Genomic DNA, 18921 nt, shown 5'->3' with positions numbered 1-18921 from the left:
CGGTCAGGAATTCTCCTTCCCCCATCCATTCCTTCTTCACTCCTCCTCCATCCTCCAGATCTCAGACCAAATGTTACCTCTCCGGCTCCCAGACTCTCGTATATCCTCATGTTATCTCTGCATAACACAACCCATACTTTTCCTTTGGGACCACTTATCACAAGTATGTAAATGAAGGGTTGCACTGGCAGCCCTCATGCTTAATGAGCTTGGGGTCTTCTTTTATTTGACATTCTTTAAAATTTTCCGATTTGAGTTACTTTAGGCTGGGGCATGCCCTCTCCAGCTTGCCATGCTCTCCACCATTCCCTGTTGTCTCAGTTCTTTTTCATGTGTCTTGTTCAGACAGACCTTTGTGTTTGACTCTCCTGGTCCAACTGGTTGATGTCGTTGTTGTTTTAATAGATTGTGAACCAGGGCCTCATCTCTCTTGCTCCCTCACCTCTCAAGCCCAGCACCTCCACAGGGCCAAGTGGGAGCTCAGTAAGTATTTGGTGAATGAGTGAATGACAAATGGACAGACGAACAGGTTGGTTCTATACTCATTTTACAGATAAGGACACTAAGGCCCAGAGAGGCCCAAGGTCACACAGATGATAAGTAGCAGAGCTAGGACATGAACTCTGGTTTGCCTGGCCCCGGAGCTGTGCTCTTAGCCATTATCCCAAGGCGGTCACTGATTTCTGCCAAGTTTCCATTTTTTTTATGCCTAAAATGATATAAACTCTGCTCTAGGTACCTCACAAAGCTGTTTTGAAGATCAAATGCATATGGGATTCTGCTTACAGCCCTTCCATTACTGCCAACTAGCTTCCAGAATAAAGTTCAATCTTTTAAACCTGACCCCACCTGTCCAACCCAGCCCAACCCAGCCCTACCAGCCTCTCTAATTTCTCCTTCACTTGTTCCTTCTGCCTCACCATGTATTTATATTCAAACTGTATCTGACTGTGGTTCCTCAGGTACCCCTTCCTACTCCCCCCAAAGCCATGCTGTTTCCTCCCTCTGGAATGCTCTTCTCGTGTCCCTGTTTCACTCGATTGTTTTGTACTGATCCTTCCAGAGTCAGCTAAGGCATCGCCATCCCCTGAAGCCTTTCCAATCCCTGCCTCGTGTCCCCTCTAGTTTGCCACAGCCCCATGCTTAGCCCCATCATTGCATTGACCATTTTTTTCTGGATAAAGATGCGTTCTGAGTTTTTCCTTCCCAACAGCCTGTGAGTTTCTCAGTGACAAGGACTGTGTCTTAGTTCCCATGGGTTCCCAGTGTCCAGTCTGACACAAAATGAACATGCAACACATTTGTTGAAGTCTCTTTACATGCCCATGTGTTCCTTTTGTCGTCAGAAAACAATGAGTGCCCATCAGTGTGGACATAAACGAGTGCTTCTCAACAACCCGCTTATCATGTCTCTGAGGACAAGATGCTGAGTACTCCTGAGAATTCAGTCATTCGTCAAATCAGCTTTGACTGAGAATCACCCAGGGCGTGGCACTGGCCTGGTGCAGATCCAAACAAGGCTGGGTGCCCAGCTACAGTACACTGGCACCGAACAAGGTAGGGTAGCCAGAGGGATAATGAGATACTCTCAGCCAGGGGAGAAGCACAGAAGGAGAGACCCATCATGGAGCGGGGACAGACATGCACCTTCGAGAATGAGTCTGGTTTTAAGGGGCGGAGGGACGGATGTGGGCAACATTGCAGGGCGTGGGGTGGGATTTGGGGATTTCAGGGTTACTCAACATTTTCTTTTTTTTTTTTTTTTTTTTTTTTTAAATATATTTTATTGATTTTTTACAGAGAGGAAGGGAGAGAGATAGAGAGTTAGAAACATCGATGAGAGAGAAACATCGACCAGCTGCCTCCTGCACATCTCCCACTGGGGATGTGCCCGCAACCCAGGTACATGCCCTTGACCGGAATCGAACCCGGGACCCTTCAGTCCGCAGGCCGACGCTCTATCCACTGAGCCAAACCGGTTTCAGCAACATTTTCACAAGTTGGAAGCACATTGTGTGTGAAGGAGGAGGTTAATGAGAATAAAGTTGGAGTCCTCTCTAATGCCAGGCAAAAGGGTTTAAACTTTACCTTGCAGACCATGGGGACACATTTAAAATATGCTCCTCACTGCTCTCACTACTTCCACTTGTGCCCTTTCTAGGCCCCCAAATCTATGGTCTACAACAGAAGAGTCACTCCCCCATCTGAAACCTCCAATGGCTTTAGTAACAGCTTTTCAGTGCTCTTAGAATAAACACCTCCCTTCTAACAATGTCCCCTAAAACTATCCTTGCTGGCCCTGCTCCCCTCTCCGTCCTCGTCTCCTCCCACTCCCTTCTCCCTTGATTACTTGGTCCAGCTATACTGGCCTTCTTCCTATTTGTTCAATTCTCCCAGCTCTGTCTTTGTTCTTAGTTTTGGCATTTGCTGTGCCTTCTGAAGAGCATAGAATTCCCTAAGTTTCCCACCGGGATGAGTCCTTCTCAGCATATAGTTCTCAGCCCAAGTCATCCCCACCCAAAGTCACTCCTCCCACCCTCTTACCACACCATAGAGCTTGCATTCTAGTGATCTTTGAGGTCCTTTGTCCATTGATAAGAAAGTGAGGAGGGCTCTTATAATAAAACTAGAGGCCTGGTGCAAGAATTCATGCATGGGTGGGGTCCCTCGGCCTGGCCGGTGATCAAGGCCTATTGGGGGGCCGGCTGCCCACAGGAGGGACCCTGGGAGGTTGGCTGGCCCCCCAATCAGGGCCTATGGGGGGGGGGTTGGCCAGCAGGGTTAGGGACTGCAGGAAGTTGGCCAGCCTCCCAATCAGGGCTATGGGGGGGCTGGCCAGCAGGGGGAGGGCCGCGGGAGGTTGACCAGTGGGGTGAAGGGGGGCAAGAAGGAAGGGGCTGTGGGAGGTTGGCTGTGGGAGTGTACTGACTACCAGGGGGCACCTCCTGTGTTGAGCGTCTGCCCCCTGGTGGTCAGTGTGCATCATATCAACTGGTCGAACAGTTGTTTGGGTCGATCGGTCATAACGGTCACTTAGTCTTTTATATATATACTAGAGGCCCGATGCCTGAAAGTCGTGCAAGAGTAGGCCTTCCTTCCCCTGGCTGCCGGCACAGGCTTCCCTCCAGCTGCCGCAGGCACCTGGGTTCCAGGCTTCCCTTGCAGCTCTGGCTTCATCTGGAAGGTTGTCCGGAAGGACATCCAGTCTAATTAGCATATTCCGCTTTTACTGGTATTATTATAGAGAGATAAGTCACTATGTAGTTGTATGTAGACACTGTGAAAATGTTCCCGAGAGACTGAGGAGGAAAGTTCTCAGAGGCTAATCAGTCCCATTTTCTACCCAGGTCAGGGAACTCTTTTTGCTTAAAAAAATATTTTTATTGCCCTGACTGGTTTGGCTCAGTGGACAGAGCATCAGCCTGTGGACTGAAGGGTCCCAGGTTTGATTCCGGTCAAGGGCATGTACCTTGGTTGCGGGCACATCCCCAGTAGGGGGTGTGCAGGAGGCAGCTGATCGATGTTTCTCTCTCATCGATATTTCTAACTATCTTTCTCCCTTCCTTTCTCTGTAAAAAAATCAATAAAATCTATTTTAAAAATATTTTTTATTGATTTCAGAGAAGAAGAGAGAGGGAAAGAGAGAGAAACAGCAATGATGAGAATCATTTATCAGCTGCCTCCTGCACAGCCCCTATTGGGGATCGAGCCCACAACCCAGGCAGGTGCCCTGACCTGGAATCAAACCATGACCTAGTTCATAGGTCAATGCTCAACTACTTAGCCACACTGGCCGGGCAGGGAACTCTTTCTATAATCCCCTGGCATACTTTGCCTCTGTATACTTCCGGTGACAGGGAGTTCCCTGCTTAACTTTGGGAATGCCTAATTCTGCCTGCTAGAAAAGACTTCCTTATATTGACCCAAAATTTGTTTCCCTGGAATTTCTACCCTTTGGTCTTAGTCCTCCCCACTGATGCCTCAGAAAACACAGTTGTTCGCTCTTTTTCTGGGATAGCCAGCCCCTCAGGTGTCTGGAAACAATTCAACTTTTAAAAATTCTCCCTTTTCCCCTTGGATCTGATTCAAATCTCTTCCTAAATTTCATCCTATGTCTCTGGCCACGTGTTCTTGGGCCCCTCTTTTCCTATCCACCCTTTAAAAGTTGGTGTCTTCCAAGCTTACACCCAGGCTCTCTTCTTCTTCTTTCTTTTTTTATTGTTTTTTTTTAAAATATGGAGGGGGGGGGGGAGAGAGAGAGAGAGAGAGAGAGAGAGAAACATTGATATGAGAGAGACACACCATTGATCGGTTGCCTCCCATATGTGCCCAAACCAAGGCAAACCTGCAGTCTCGGTATGTGTCCTGCCTGGGAATTGAACCAGAGATTTTCTGATGCATGGATGATGCTCCAACCAATTGAGCCACACCGGCTAGGGCTCTCTTCTTTTTTAAAACCAATCTCCTTCACTCTATGTTTCTATAGCCTTCTATAGGCTGAGGACAAGCATACCAATATTTATGACTTAGAATTACCTCCAGTTTTCTACATACAGTTGCTCCTAAAGCATCTCCACTTTGATGGCTTACAAGGATCTCAAACTCAACCAAATAAGACTAAACTTGTCTCCATGTCCCTGTCCCCACTTAATCTGGTCCTCCCGGTAGCTTCCCTATCTCTGTGAAAGGCACCTCTATCTACCAGGTCATCCTAATTACCAGCCTGAGCATCATTTTGATTGCTCTTTTCATGTTCCTCATCTGATCAGCTCCCAAGTTTCTATAGTACCCTCTCTGGTCTGGCCTCTCTTCCTCACCTCCCAGTACCTCCCACTCCCAACATTCTGAGCCTGCCAATTCAGTCTCACCATTCCCAGTGGCTTCTCCATCTCTTGGCTCACAAGATCTTTCATGATCTTATCCCTTCTGACCTCTCTTGCCTCTCACTTCCAGCAACACTCAAACTACCAGCAATTTCCTGAAGACACCATGTCTCAGGTCTCTGTGCATGCTGTTCCCTAGGCCTGGAATGCCTTTTCTCCCCCTTTTGGCTTGGAGAACTCCTGATTAAGCTCCAGTGTAAAGATCTCTTCCAGGACCTTGCAACTGTTCCTCCCCATCCTCTATACTTAGCAAACCTCTTACTCCTGGATGTGGCCCTGGCCCAGCATTCACTCTTTGTTCTGTAATCATCTGTTTATCTGTCCTTCACCTCTGATGTTGTAGTACTTTGCCCAGGACTGGTCCCACAGCAGGCTATTGTCAAAAGTTTGACCACTGACAATCCTCATGCCTCTACTCCAGCACCAAGCGCATTAATGTCCAGTGAAGAAATGGGGTGAGCCTGGGCCTGGATACCTTTCCCAGGCATACTGGGTTGGGCTTCTGGTTTCTAAATCAAGGCAACTTGGCCCACTCCTCCAGCCCAGGCATGGAAATCTGAGAAATGTGTATGACCCACCCCTCAACTCCCTGGCAACCCCTCCCCCAGAGGGGGACGGCACAATAAGATATGCACCTCCTGTCCTTGCTCTCCCTACACTTGCACACCTCCGCCTGGGCTGAGAGCTTCCTGGAGGCGGCGCTGCTTCCCGGGAGCGGGAGCTTGCCGAGCATCGACTGGGGGAAAAGGCCTCAAACTTTTCATAGGAATAGTCCATGGTTGTGGACGCTGAAGGGAGGAAGATCTGTGTATGTGTGTGCGTGTGTGTGCACGTGTATGTGCGTGCGCGCGCGCACGCGATCCCTTGCTTTCGCGGGAGTGTTGAGATTTCTGAAAAACAGTCATTTTAAGTTTTGCGAGAGAGTTGAGACTCGCAGGGCATGAAACAGTCTGTTGCCAGGACTACGGATGCCCCGCGCCGGTTGGCTGAACGCCGCCACTGCCGTGCACTGGAGGCGTCTGAGAGCAGGGAGCGGACTTGCACTTGCGGGGGATGGAGATCCTGTGGATTAGATTCTTTTCACCCGTACATGGGGGGCGGGGCGCGCTAGGTAACAGCGGTGGAGGGTTCCTGGCTTGGCGAAAGGCAAGATTTCTTAGTTTGACCCAGTGGCCCCTGAATCTGGAGTGATAATAAATCCCTGGTTTTCCAATAAACCGTGGGATCTTCAGGTCTCCATTTTTCCATCTCAGTGTTCTCATCCAAAGAACAGGCCCTGTTGTAGGAACCCATGTGAGCCGTGGCATATAGAGGCAGCTCTTTTTTATATGATTTGCCCCTGCAAAACAGCATGTCACGGTTGGGAATTACAGAATCCGAGAACTGGAGTATTAATAATAAATATTTGAAATGCCCATCACCTAATAACTGGATGAACTAAATGTGATCTATCCATACAATGAAATATTGTTTAGTCATGAAAAGAAATGAAGTAGTGGTGTCGCATCATGCTGTGACATAGATGAATCTTTTTTTCCCCCTCCCCCACCCTCTTCCCCATGAATCTTTTAATTAAATTTTTTTTTTTATTTCAGAGAGGAAGAGAGCGGGCAAGAGATAGAAACATCAATGATGAGAGAGAATCATTGATTGGCTGCCTCCCACACACCCCACACTGGGGATCGAGCCTGCAACTCTGGGCATACGCCCTTGGCTAGAATTGAACCCGGGAGGCTCTGTCTGCTGAGCCAAACCGGCCAGGGCAACATAAATGAATCTTGAAGACATTGTGCTAAGAAGCCACACACAAAAGGCCATATCTAATTCAATTTATAAGAAATTCCCAGACTAGGCAAGCTTAAAGACACAGAAAGCAAATTAGTGGTTACCAGAGGCCCACGGTGGTAGTGGTGGGGGCATTGGGTTTGACTGCTAACAGGTACAGGGTTACTTTTGGGGGTGATGGAAATGTTCTTGAGTGCTTTTTCTGGGTAAAGTACCACCTTCACTGAAGTGCGTTATTTTTGTGACTCTCCACAACCTGAGGTAGACACTCAGATCATCCCTATGGGCCACATTAATGTAGCACTTTTGTAAGGCTCCATTTAAACACTTACATGTACTAACTTAAAAATTATAGGCACTACAATCCCATTCTAAAGAGATTAGGAAACAGGTACAGAGGTCAGGCAACCTCACATTCAGGCCTGGCTGTGGCACTCCTGATGGAGATTCTGGGGGAGGGAATTTGACAGCAGGCCCTGCCAACCTGATGCGCTGAGCTTGCCCTCCCTACCCTCCAACCCAGCTGTGGCCCAGGGTTTCAGAGGCCTCTCTATTCTCTTAGCTGCAGTATTTGGGCATCTTGTCTCTACACCTTACCTCTTTTGTTCCCCTTAATTATTGTGTGTGCCTTTCTCATTCCCAGTGAGGGCCTCTACAGAGCCTTTTCATCTTTGTACCCCTCCCTAGCACAGAGCTTTGCCCTTGGTGAATGCTACTTTGATATTATTAAATAAAAAATGTTATGGGGAGTTATGAAGGTGATGTTTGCCTTCGGGGTGTGTGTGGTCAGTTTCCCTGTTCTCTGGTCAAAATCCATCCCTCAAGAGACAAACTTGCTCACTAAAATGGAAACAACCAACTAGCCCTGCAACACACTGCATTCTGATTCTATTCACACATCATCTTACAACAAAGGTAGTTTCCTTAACAATTTCTTTCTTTTTTCATTTATTTGATCTATTTAATTTTCAAATCATACCTTAAAATGGCACTTGGTCATTGAGACTTGCTAATAGGATTATTTTGTTTGGTGAGTTCTTTTATAAGCAAATGTTTCAGTACTGAGCTATAAAATTATAAAACCTGTATTAAAAATTACATAAAACTTAAAAGACCCTGTCCTCCAGCTGGAAGGTGAAAGATGGGTAATGCTTGAGTTTTCACAAAGGGATCAAAGTAACATACATGAGCTACAAGCTGATACTCTGAAATAGAATTATGGGAGATATTCACATCAGGTTATCAAATTAATGCTGGGGTCAGATCTCCAATTCCTAAATGCCAACACATGATGACAAAAAAAGACTTATTTTCCTTTTGGGGGGTTAGCTGTTTTTAGTAAACATTTATTATTTTTTGAATAGTTTATTGATATTGCACAGAGGGAGAGGGAGAGAGAAACATTAATGTGAGAGTGTAATATGATCAGCTGCCTCCTGTATACCACCAGGGATAGAATCTGCACCTTGGGATGTGCCCTGACCGGAAATCAAACTGGCAACCTTTTGGTGCACAAGACAACACCCAACCAACTGAGCCACACTGGCCAGGGCAGTAAATGTATTTAAAAAAAAATTAACTGCCTAATACATACTGTACTATCTTTTTACATGTTTGGCTACAAACTCTTTGATTACTTTATTTTTAAAATATTTATTTTAGAGAGAAAGAAGATGGAGAGGAGGGGGAAAGAGAGAGAGAGAGAAAGAGAAACCGATCAATTCCCTGTTCCATTCACCTATGCAATCTATGCATTCATTGGTTGATTCTTGTTGACTAGGGATAAAACTCATAACCTTGACATATTGGGACAACACTCTAACCAAATGAGCTACCCAGTTCTTTCATTACTTCTTGATATAATAATTGTATAATATCATTTTTATAGAAAGAGAATAGAAAGTCTAATCTTTCCTCAAGCAAGGTAGAAATTTGCTTTGTATTATTGATAGTTTAGAAAATTCTTTTTCATCTTCAAATCACATTTTACTATTGGAAAAGTCATATACATTTTTAGGATTGTTGTCAAATCACAATTTATTTTTTAAAAAATCTCAAAACATGTTATAGGACGTTCAGTAGTAAAGATCTACCAGTGACACACACATTAAGAATTAGGTTTCTAGTTGGGCCGATTAAAACCTGTATACCTGGAAACGTAGTTGGTTGGCTTAATGGAGCTCTGAAGAGTCAAAGCAATATATAAAAAGTGAGTTTTAAAACATCACAGAGTTTTTAAGACAGACTTAATTTTTCATGATTTTCCCAAAGCCAGTCATGATATTTATTTAACTTATGGTCTTCAGGGTGCACCTGTAAGAAATGAGGCAGAGGCCTTATATAAGTTAGTCAGAAATACATTTATAAAATTGACTTTTTAAAGATATGGTAGGAGAACATACATTATGATAATATATCTGGAAATTATAACCTTTAACCTGACTGGATTCACAAATGTTTAAAATGATATCTTACATTAAGGTAATACTTTCCAGTATATAAAGTACTCGCCAATTTAGTACTGATCTTCACCAGAACCTGGGGCATGAAGTAGTGATAACATGACCAAGGAATAATACACCATTTTCCAGTAGGAGGTTATTGACTCAGTTAAATGAATTGCTCAGGTCACAATAAATGATGGAACAGGGATGGGCTTAGCCAGACAGACCTACTAGCTGGTCACAGACTAAGAAAGCAGTGTAGCAGGCTACCTGGCAGTGCCTACCAGCCAGTACACACCCACATGCCCATGTGCTAGGCAAACTAAATAGAATGGGCAGCTGAAGTAGGATCCAGTTACCACAAAAATAGTTTGAGACTATTAGGAGAAACCCTAGTAGCATTCCAAGCTCAAACCTGCCTGCTTTCCTGTGGTGTACTTTTAAAGACTCGTAGGATTGCGACAGGAAGAAAACTACATCAGGCTTAGAAACATTACATGAATGTAATGACAGGAACGGGGCCAAATGACAAACTGTTGGAGGTCAGTCAGAGGTCACACCAAGGCGTCTTTATGGACTTGGGAGTGTCTATGGATCCTCTCCTTGCTGCCAATAACTGCATGCCACCCACTGCCCCTCAAGTTTGGAACTATAATAGCACGCCTGTCCAAGAAATAGTTTTAGCCATAATAGTGGACTTATTTTGTCTCAGAAACAAGAGATGTTCTGGCTGCCAGTGGACCTCACCTGCTTCCACTCATTGATGCAAAAAATTCGGTAGGAGTCATTGCCGTATTTGCCAATCCCATGAAGCTCAATTGGGTATCTCCACTGCTTCGTCAGATACTCATCTGAGAATATAACAGCCCACATATCAGACCAGGCTCTAGAAAGATACTTTCCCCAAATGTGTGGTAATGGAGGACTGGATGGGAGAATAGCAGAGAGGGACAGGGAAGAATCTTTCCTAACAACCCCAGTTGTGATTGCTTTCTCCTGAGTTCCTGAAGCATCTGTCTGAATATCTCATCTGCCACTTACTGACCATTATTATTTTGCTAACTCAGGTATTGTCCTGAGGGCTTCCTGCTTCAATGACTTCTTCCTCTAATTATGCTCACATGGCTGGGCAAAGATTTATTGCGTGGGTTGATGGGTGACTGTGGTTTGGGGTAAGTGAACTGTTTTTAAATGCCTTTGGTGCTTGAGCTGAATGACTTCTATTAATGTAACATCCGTGGACATAAAAGTTTAAGGTGTGGCTTTCTTATAGAGGCACAGTTTATGTTTTTCCGTTGGGTATATGGGAAATTACCTGAGAACTTAATAATGGTTTTTGCTCGAAGTTCGTAGAGACCAATAGGTTTAAGAAGTTCTGACACATCTCTCCAGTCTGCAGTTCTTGCTACCTCAGCTGAAGGATACTTCTCCAGAAACTCCCAAAGCACAGGAATTGCCATTTTACCTGGATGTAAAGATAACTAACTATGATTACAAGCCTCCAGATGGGCTAGTTTATGTTCAGGTACTTCTTCAACTAGAAATCTCATATAGAGCCTTTTTTTAAAAAATACCATTATTGAGAAGGCATTACCTAAACTAATAACCACTTTCAGAGTGAAAAACCAACACCAATAATCTATTTGGTTAACAGTCCAGATTATGCTGAAACCTGACTCTACATAATACAGGGGTGGGCAAAAGTAGTTGTACGAGAAACAGTTTATTTTTGTATTATTATTTACTAACTAGAGGCCCGGTGTACGAAATTTGTGCATGGGTGCAGTCCCTAGGCCTGGCCGGCCATCGAAGTGTGAGCATCTGGCATGGAAGGGCAGATCCCAGCTGACCTCTGGGCCCTGGGCAGCACCTGGGCCCCTAGGCCCCCATGTGCCCCCCTCTGCCTGAGTCACGGTGCCCAAGTCCCCACGCAGAGATGCGGTGAGTGCAGCTGGATGCTGCAGGCCGGGGCACAGCGTGGGCCTCTGGACTGCCTGGCGGCGCTGCAGGGAAGCCGGGCAGGCAGTGCACTCTCTCCCAGCCAGCCTTGCAGATCAGCTCCTGTGTGAACCCATGGGGAGCCTGACCAGCCGGTAGTCCCAGAGGCTGCAGCCCGGGTCACCAGAAGATGCTGCACGGGTGTGGGGCGGGTTCCTCGTGGGCACCTGGTACCTGAGCGGGGGGGGGTTTGGGAGTTGGGGTTCCTGGGTGTGTGCGTGAGCCCTGGTGTTCTGGGGGAGGGCAGCAGGGGGAGTGAGAGCAAGCTCGGTGGACACCCCGCATTCTCACCACACCTTTGTCCCTGTCACCCCTGCCCCTGGGTAGCTGGTGAGAGGTCGCAGCCCCCCCCCCCCCGCGCCTCTGTGTCACCAATGCCCGCCATGTTTCGCACCACCCCCTGGTGGTCAGCACACGTCATAGCAAGTGGTCAAACTCCTGGTGGAACGACAGCCAGAGGGGACAATTTGCATATTAGGCTTTTATTATATAAGGATTATTGTATGAGTTATTTGTAAACCTACTTTTGCCCACACCTGTATTAGTTTTTACATAATCAAAGCATCAGATAAATAGTGTAAAAGCATATAGAACAGAAGGTGTCAATGACATTAAAAAAAGCATTCAATGGTCCTAACTGGTTTGACTCAGTGGATAGAGCGTTGGCCTGAGGACTCAGGGGTCCCAGGTTCGATTCCAGCCAAGGACTTGTACCTTGGTTGCGGGCACATACCTAGTAGGAAGTGTGCAGGAGGCAGCTGATCGATGTTTCTCTCTCATCGATGTTTCTAACTATCCCTCTCCCTTTCTCTCTGTAAAAAATTAATAAAATATATTTAAAACAAAACAAAACAAAAAGCATTCAATGAAAAAATGCTTTTATACATGACTAAGGGTGAAGGGATGTTACGTAATTGATTTCATTGATGACCAAAACTAATCTGAAGGTAGAAAATAAATGAAAATCTGCTCCTTAGTGCTATAAAGGCTCGTCTAACATTCTCATGGTGAAGAGCTTGAGGGCTGAAAGGGGAAGGCCTTTACCTGAGGTCACACAGACTCAAAATCAAACTGGAACACAGGCTTCCCAATCCATTCAGGGCTCTTTCTCATCACGCTGTCTCTAATAAGGTACAGGTTACAATAATCCACAAACCTGAGGTGCGATTGAGAAATATCGTCGCGATGAGGAGCTTCCATGGATCGTGAAAAAGTGTTTCCTGGACAAGATTAAAAGGTGACCGAGGAGGTGTCCACTTCTTAAAGGCTTTGCGACGTGGGGGGCTAAGAGCTGAACAAACACACTGCATCAGAGCTGGATATCTGAAATAGATTTAAAATCTGATTTTCTGATTGGGAAAGGATACCTTCTTTGTTGTATTTGCTGGAAAAATATAGGCTTGTTTTCCTTTTCTCTACTTGTGTCCGTGGGATGGTGTCTTCTGAAAAGGAAGAGTGAACATTGGTTATAGAATCTATGGTTTAGCCTAAAGAAATATTTAGGAATGCAAATAATAATAACAACAACAATAAAAACTACTATTATAAAGCATTAGGTGTTTGCCAGGCAGTATGCTAAACACTTTACAAAAATTAATCAATTTAATCCTACAAGTGACCTATGAGTTAAAGGACTATTTAATCTCCACTCTATAGATATGGAAATTGAGGTACAGAGAAGCTGAATAACTTGCCCAAGGTTAAGTAAGTAGTAGAGTTGAAATTCAAATCCAGGTAGTCGGACTCCTGAGTTCAGGCCTTTAACGACTCTGTTACATTAGTTCTCTATAACTTATGATCAGAGTTCACAGTATTGAAACATTGGAAATAATATGGAATATTTTAAATTATGACACTTTTGTACAATGTTGTCATTAAAATATTTTTGAGAATATGTCATGAAGATTTTCTTACATCTTTAACTTTCACGTGAAAAAAAGCAATATTCTACATGTGACCCCAATTTAATTTTAAAAAATATATATATATATATATATATATATATATATACACATACCCACACACACACACACACACATACATACATATTTACAGAGATTAGAATAAAATAAACCAAAATGGTATAATGGTTGTTTCTGAATGATAATTTTTCTTTTCTTCTTTAATTTTCTAAAAATTCTGCAGTGAACATTTTTACACTTGCCAAAAAAAAAGGTGGGGGATGGGGGGGATATAGACCAAACAGAACCTGTAGAAAAACCTAAGACCACTATCTACTGGGAAGTTCAGTTAATTTACCAAAGACTATTTGACAAGTGTTATCAGGCTTCCCATTTCAAAAAATCATCACATTTAATACTCCCTTTAGCCATAGCCTTTAAATTTGAATGTCAGTTAATACTACCTTGTATTTGCATAGCGTGACGCCATCTTTTTCACTTCTCATTTTACTTTACAATATTCTTGATATGAAAAACAGCACTAGTAAGGGTTACTACCTCCATTTTACAGATGATGAAACTACGACTTAGAAATTAAGCAACCATTCCAAAATGACAGTGGGACTAACTGGAGCCAAGTATCCCAGTTTTCAGATAATTAGTTTAGGGTGTTTTGCCTTTCTAGTTTAAACAGGTAAAGCCTAGTAGAAAGTAAAAAAAAAAAAGAGGTTTAAGAAACTCAAAGTCTTTAAAGAACAGACGTGAAGAATTCTTACACAGGTCCTAGGTATATTTGGCCACCTTCTTTTAAAGGTGGAAAAATTCCAGGTATCGCAAAGACATAAAATCATGAGTGGGCCTGACAGCAGGAATAAAGTCTAATCCCCTGCTCCACCAATTTGTCCAGGCTGTCTCCTGCAGGGTTTAAGTAAAATTACTATGGTTCTTTAAAGGAGTTATTCATTATACCATAATGGCATAATGAATAACTAATATCAGGGTGCTCAAATGGTCTCCTTTTTATTTCTTATTCACTGAGGTATTATAAAGGCAAAAGTCCTCAGCTTTAAACTCTATATTACGAATAATAGATGAACTATGTAAGTACAGTTTTGAATTATTTAGAGCTCTAAAACAGTTTAGAGAAGCATTACATCATCATAGATGATAAAAATGACTATGATATATATAAAATTGAATTGGAAGTCACACATCTGTAATAAGTATTCCCAGCCAGTTTATATATAAAAGGAGTCTTCCTTTTCCATGTGAAGCCTTTTCATTTCCCTCAAGTTGTAAGATTACTGGCTAGAAAGATGGGAAGAAGGGAAAGCACTGTTCAGAGTCCGAGCAGCTGCACCAGGGAGAGATGTCAGCAGCTGTTAATGGCACAGTTCTCCTTTACTAGGGGCATCAAGGCAGTAGCCAGCTAATTCCCTCTGCCATAGGAAGGGGTTTGAAGATCAGTTAGACAAGGCACTAGGATCAATTGGTAGAATGTATCTGATTTTTGGCCCAACTTCTTCATTCTACTCCCACATCTTAACCGGTTACAGGCATGAAATATAGTATCCAGGAATATAAACTGCCTCATCACATTTTTTTTTCTCATCACATTTTTAATAGCACTTTAAATGCACTGAGTACCTTGACATATTTTCACAGAAGTGGAATCTTTCTCAGTTTGTGAGCAGTTGCTGTCCATTTCAGAGCCACATTCTAAATTGTCAACATGCAAAGGTTCCTTCCTTTCCCCAACTTCTACTTTTGTTATTTCCTCAGATTCTAAAATGGTATTCTCACACCTGTGTTCTGCTTCTTTGGTCGAACATAATTTGTTTATGATACCAGAAGTTATTTGTTCAAAACTAAAATTTGATCCTGAACTCAATGATTTTTCTTTGACAAGTCTCTTTTCTTCCTTGGTCACATTGATGGTCTTGTTGCTTGCTCTGGAATCAGAAATGCATAAAGTTCTATCAAGCTGACTTTCTTGTGCAACAGGTTCACTTTCAGCTTCTGCCTTATTATGCACAGATTCTCTTTTTCTATTACTTTGAACAGGATCTGGAAAACTCTTCAGGCACCCTGTTTTAGTTTTCTTAATTTGAATTCCTTTCAAAGTAGTCATCTTCCCTTTGGACTTTCTAACCTTTCTGGAATCAACATCATTAACACCGTCACCTTCTTTCAAAAGCAAATGCAGGGAAGTGAAGTTAGATAGTTCCCTGCTATCTTGGGATTCCAAACTACCACTTGGCAGAGGAAACACATCTTTTTTCCACCTGCTTCTTGTCCTGAGGTTCCGGTTTGAAATGCTACTTTCATTTTGCAGTTGGGATGTCAGAGCTGCCGTGCTGCAGTCTTTATATTTTGTCTTGATGCCCCTTTTAGACATTACAGTAAAATCAAAGTCCTCTGGTTTAAGAGACGTCTCTTCATTTTTGTTAAGATAATTAGCAAGTGAACTTTTGGATCTGAACTTCAGTCCTTGTGGGCTAAAAATGATATTAAAGGAAACATTGATAGTAAATAAAAGTGACTTTTAAAAAGAATCAGACCACATTTCGATGCTTAATTAAGAATTTCCAAATGTTGCCAGGGGTATTTGTCATTTAAAATAAAAATAGTGATAAAATGGTATTTTTAAATAGTTTCCTCTATGAGGAGGAATATGATACTATAAAATAATTTTACAAATATAACTTAAGTGCAACTTTATCATTAACCATTCACAGTAGGAGAAAAATGTATGTACTTGTCCCTAAATCACTTGATAAAACTAACCAGTGACACTGAAGGAATAGAATCCATAATGGTTTTATGGCAAAAAATAGAAAAAAGTCAAGATACCTGCTATGATTTCCCACTACCTGTTTCAACAAAATTATTTGGCTGCACTATCTTTACCACTTTGCATGCTCACCTGATAAAATATACATCATATCTTCCGGCTGTTTTTCCAGATAACCTTTGCTTCACAACTCTTTCCCATCCACATGGGACAGACTTATGGCATTCTGTCATTTCAGCACCACCATACTGAGCAGAAGCAATGGGTTCTTGCAGCAAGGGATTGCACTCACTGCTACTGCTTATCACCATTTGTTTTTCATCTACTCTTTCTGATCCCAGAACATTTTCCTTGCTGAAAAAACAAAGTACAAATGATTAGCTTATTTAAAATTGATTTTATTCTGCTTATTCAATTTAAATCTATGACAGAGCAGGAACCACATGGTCTATTTGGATTGTGGGAGAGATTAAAATCAGTATGGACCAGTCTTATGCTATGGGAATATCCTTCTGCCATCCACTGTCTTCCTAACTCCAACATGGGTTAAAAAGGGTTGAAAATCTCTACACAATGAAAAGCTCAAGCTATTTGCTAGAAACTTTTTAAAATTAATCATTCAGTAGAGCTATTATAAAGACTTCTGGTGACACTGGCATGATTTTAAAAATACGAACCAAATGCTGAGCTCAAGCTAGGATCAACAGACCTGCTTAAATGAGTCAGTGAAGAACCCTCCTCTTCCCCAAATAAGTGAGGTAAAAATGTTATATAGACATGCATTTTTCTTGGGGAGAGTATCACTTTCATCAGATTACTTACCAAAAGGTAATTTATGACACAGATTTTTCAAGTCTCTTTCATTCTTGAGCCTCATAATCTTATGAGGTAGGTTGGCTAAAGATTACTCTAATTTTATTGATAAAATTGAGTGACGGGAAGGTTAAGTTATTTGCAGAGCTGATATCAGAACCCAGGTCTACTAAATCTAATACTACTCCCCCTGTACTATTATTGAAAAACTTCAGTAGAGTATATCCTAATCACTAAATCACACATTTCAAAAACTGAATGGGTATAATGATGTCCAATACAACTTCCTTTCTAGAAATAGGGAAACTAAAGAGCTAGTGACCAACGACAATTAGAATCAAGGTCTTCTGACGTAATTTGGGGCCATATAATCTTGGGAAGCTCGGTGGATCTTGAGAAATTACATAGTTCACAATTTTAGAGATAAGGAGACTGAAATCTGGTGAAAAGAGTACAAACTTTAAAGTCAACATACTGGGTTCAAATCCCAGCTCTGCCATTTACTCGCTGCAGGTCCAAGAACAAGTTACTTAACCTCTCAGTCTCCTTTCCTCATCTGTAAAAAGGAGGTAATACCTTTGAAGGTACTTCTGAGGATTTCATTTCCAAAGAAAAGTAAGTAACTCATCTTAGCCCCAGATTGCACATATACAAGTACTCAATACAGGACTGTAGCTTCCTGTTACGGCTCACAGGACCCATTTTTGGGGCGCTCTTGGCTGCTTAACATGACATCTTCCTAGGATCCTCGTACTCAGTAGACGTCTTCTGGTACCAATCCCTGCTCCTCCCAGCCCTCTCGGCATTTGGGTGAGGAAGTCGGGGGCACCCCAGGGCTGACCCCACCGGAATAGTACTGAGTTCCAGCCTTAATTCCTAGGAAGGAGCCCTTGAGCCTCGAGGTCCCCGTGGACTCCCGGGAGGCCCACCCACCTCTACTCCCCCGCTCCCACGTTACAAGTGGTGAAACTGAGACCCGGAAGGGGACAATGACTTGCCGGAGGTCCCACGGCCGGTCTGGGGCTGGGCTCTCACTAGCGGTGACGGAGGGGGCAGCTCCACTGTCTCCCAGGCTCGGACTCTCCATCGCAGCCGTGCCCCTCCAGCGGACTCCGGCTGCACCAGCGGGCCAACAGGGAGCGACGCCCAGGGCGTGGAGCAGAGTAAGAGGTGAAAATTCCTTCGGCTCAGAATGCTAGGCTGAAACCTAAAGCTGAGGGCGGCAAAAACCTGTCAAACTCCATAGCCGCTTTCCGGCCGCCCACTCTGCCTCAGCTCGTTCCACCGCTCGGCCAATGAAGTTCTCTGTCGAGGGAGACGCACCGCCCTCCGCCCATTCTGACCAATCGAGCGCGCCCCAGTTGCGCAGACGCCTGCTAGGCTCCAGTTCCTTCCCCGCTTTTGCCCCTTTACTAGCCCTCCTTTGCAGACATGCGCACTCGGAACGCTGCGTGCGCGTAGCTCACTGCGCATGTGCGTTGTCAACGGTAACTCAGGTAGCCGAAGTGGCGGGCGGCGAGGGCCGAGTTGCTGAGGCGGGGAGGAGGGGCCCGAGGCGTGAGGGAAGGCGCGATGAGGGCCGTCTTGACGTGGAGAGATAAAGCCGAACAGTGGTGAGGAGCGGGGCATTCCGGGAGGAACGGGAGGCCCAGCCCCGGCGGGGATGGCGGTAGCCTTGGCGAGAACTCCTGTGGTTGCCAGGGGCAACGGGCCGGCGGCCTAGGCTGAGGGCGCTGAACCCCGGGACTGGGTGGCTGCGAGGTCGCTCCCCGACCCCTTTGCAGATGGAGAAACTGAGGCTTGGAGAAGGGGCAGAGGAATGTACACATATCAAAATTTGGCCTTGTCACTCCTTTATGCACATTACGCCCTGGGCTCCTTTTACATCCATGACATGTTTCTCCAACTTACTTGCCTTATCCACATCTCTTATTTACTTGATGTTTTTCTCTAAATGGTCTCTCTTATGTTCGTCTAAATAATATTAGTTGCTAAAATAAGATAACTGTAAAACCTAAGCAAGGAGCCCTGGCCGAGTTGCTCAGTGGGTTGGAGCGTCTGATACGCCAAAAAAGTTGGAGGTTTGATTTCAGTTAGGCACATACCCAGGTTGCGGGTTCGATTCCCTATGGGAGGCAACCGATGGATGTTTCTCCTCTCTCTCTCTCTCTCTCTCTCTCTCTCTCTCTCTCTCTCTCCCCTTAGTTGGTTGAGGGTGGTCCCATGCATCAGAAGGTCGCAGGATGGAGTCCTACTCAGGGCACATGCCCAGGTTGAGAACTCCATCCCCAGTAGAGGGCGTG

The 18921-nt window shown here is 44.1% G+C and overlaps 1 protein-coding gene across 4 annotated transcripts; it reads right to left on the bottom strand.

Annotated features, from left to right (window-relative positions):
• Window positions 1-8678: 8678 nt before the first annotated feature.
• On the bottom strand, window positions 8679-17880 carry MBD4 (methyl-CpG binding domain 4, DNA glycosylase). 4 transcript variants are annotated; one of them, XM_014451301.2, is made up of 8 exons: window positions 17617-17880; window positions 15938-16159; window positions 14659-15509; window positions 12478-12552; window positions 12267-12401; window positions 10428-10577; window positions 9860-9963; window positions 8679-8981 (listed from the first exon to the last, which is right to left on the bottom strand). In XM_014451301.2, the coding sequence occupies exons 1-8, from the start codon at window positions 17703-17705 to the stop codon at window positions 8904-8906; spliced, it is 1704 nt and encodes a 567-aa protein (XP_014306787.1). In that variant the 5' UTR covers window positions 17706-17880; the 3' UTR covers window positions 8679-8903. The 4 variants fall into 4 exon arrangements, with proteins under 4 accessions (XP_014306787.1, XP_023605404.1, XP_023605405.1 ...); XM_023749636.1 differs by lacking the exon at window positions 9860-9963; XM_023749637.1 differs by lacking the exons at window positions 9860-9963; window positions 10428-10577.
• Between the last annotated feature and the right edge of the window lie 1041 nt (window positions 17881-18921).

This window comes from Myotis lucifugus, unplaced genomic scaffold (assembly GCF_000147115.1).
Source record: "Myotis lucifugus unplaced genomic scaffold, Myoluc2.0 scaffold_8, whole genome shotgun sequence".
Lineage (NCBI taxonomy): Eukaryota > Metazoa > Chordata > Mammalia > Chiroptera > Vespertilionidae > Myotis > Myotis lucifugus.
Note: the sequence above shows the minus strand (reverse complement) of the source record. Positions and strands in the feature narration are given on the sequence as shown.

Bases quoted from the DNA above. Each gene is read 5' to 3' on its own strand.
- MBD4 (XM_014451301.2), bottom strand. From the start codon at position 17,705: ATGGAGAGTCCGAGCCTGGGAGACAGTGGAGCTGCCCCCTCCGTCACC. The intron at 16,160-17,616 runs GCAAGTCATTGT...TTGTTTTTTCAG, and splicing joins GACCGGCCGTGGGACCTCCG to CAAGGAAAATGTTCTGGGAT. The intron at 12,553-14,658 runs GTACTCAGTGCA...CTTCCTTTTCAG, and splicing joins TTCTGTGAAAATATGTCAAG to AAGACACCATCCCACGGACA.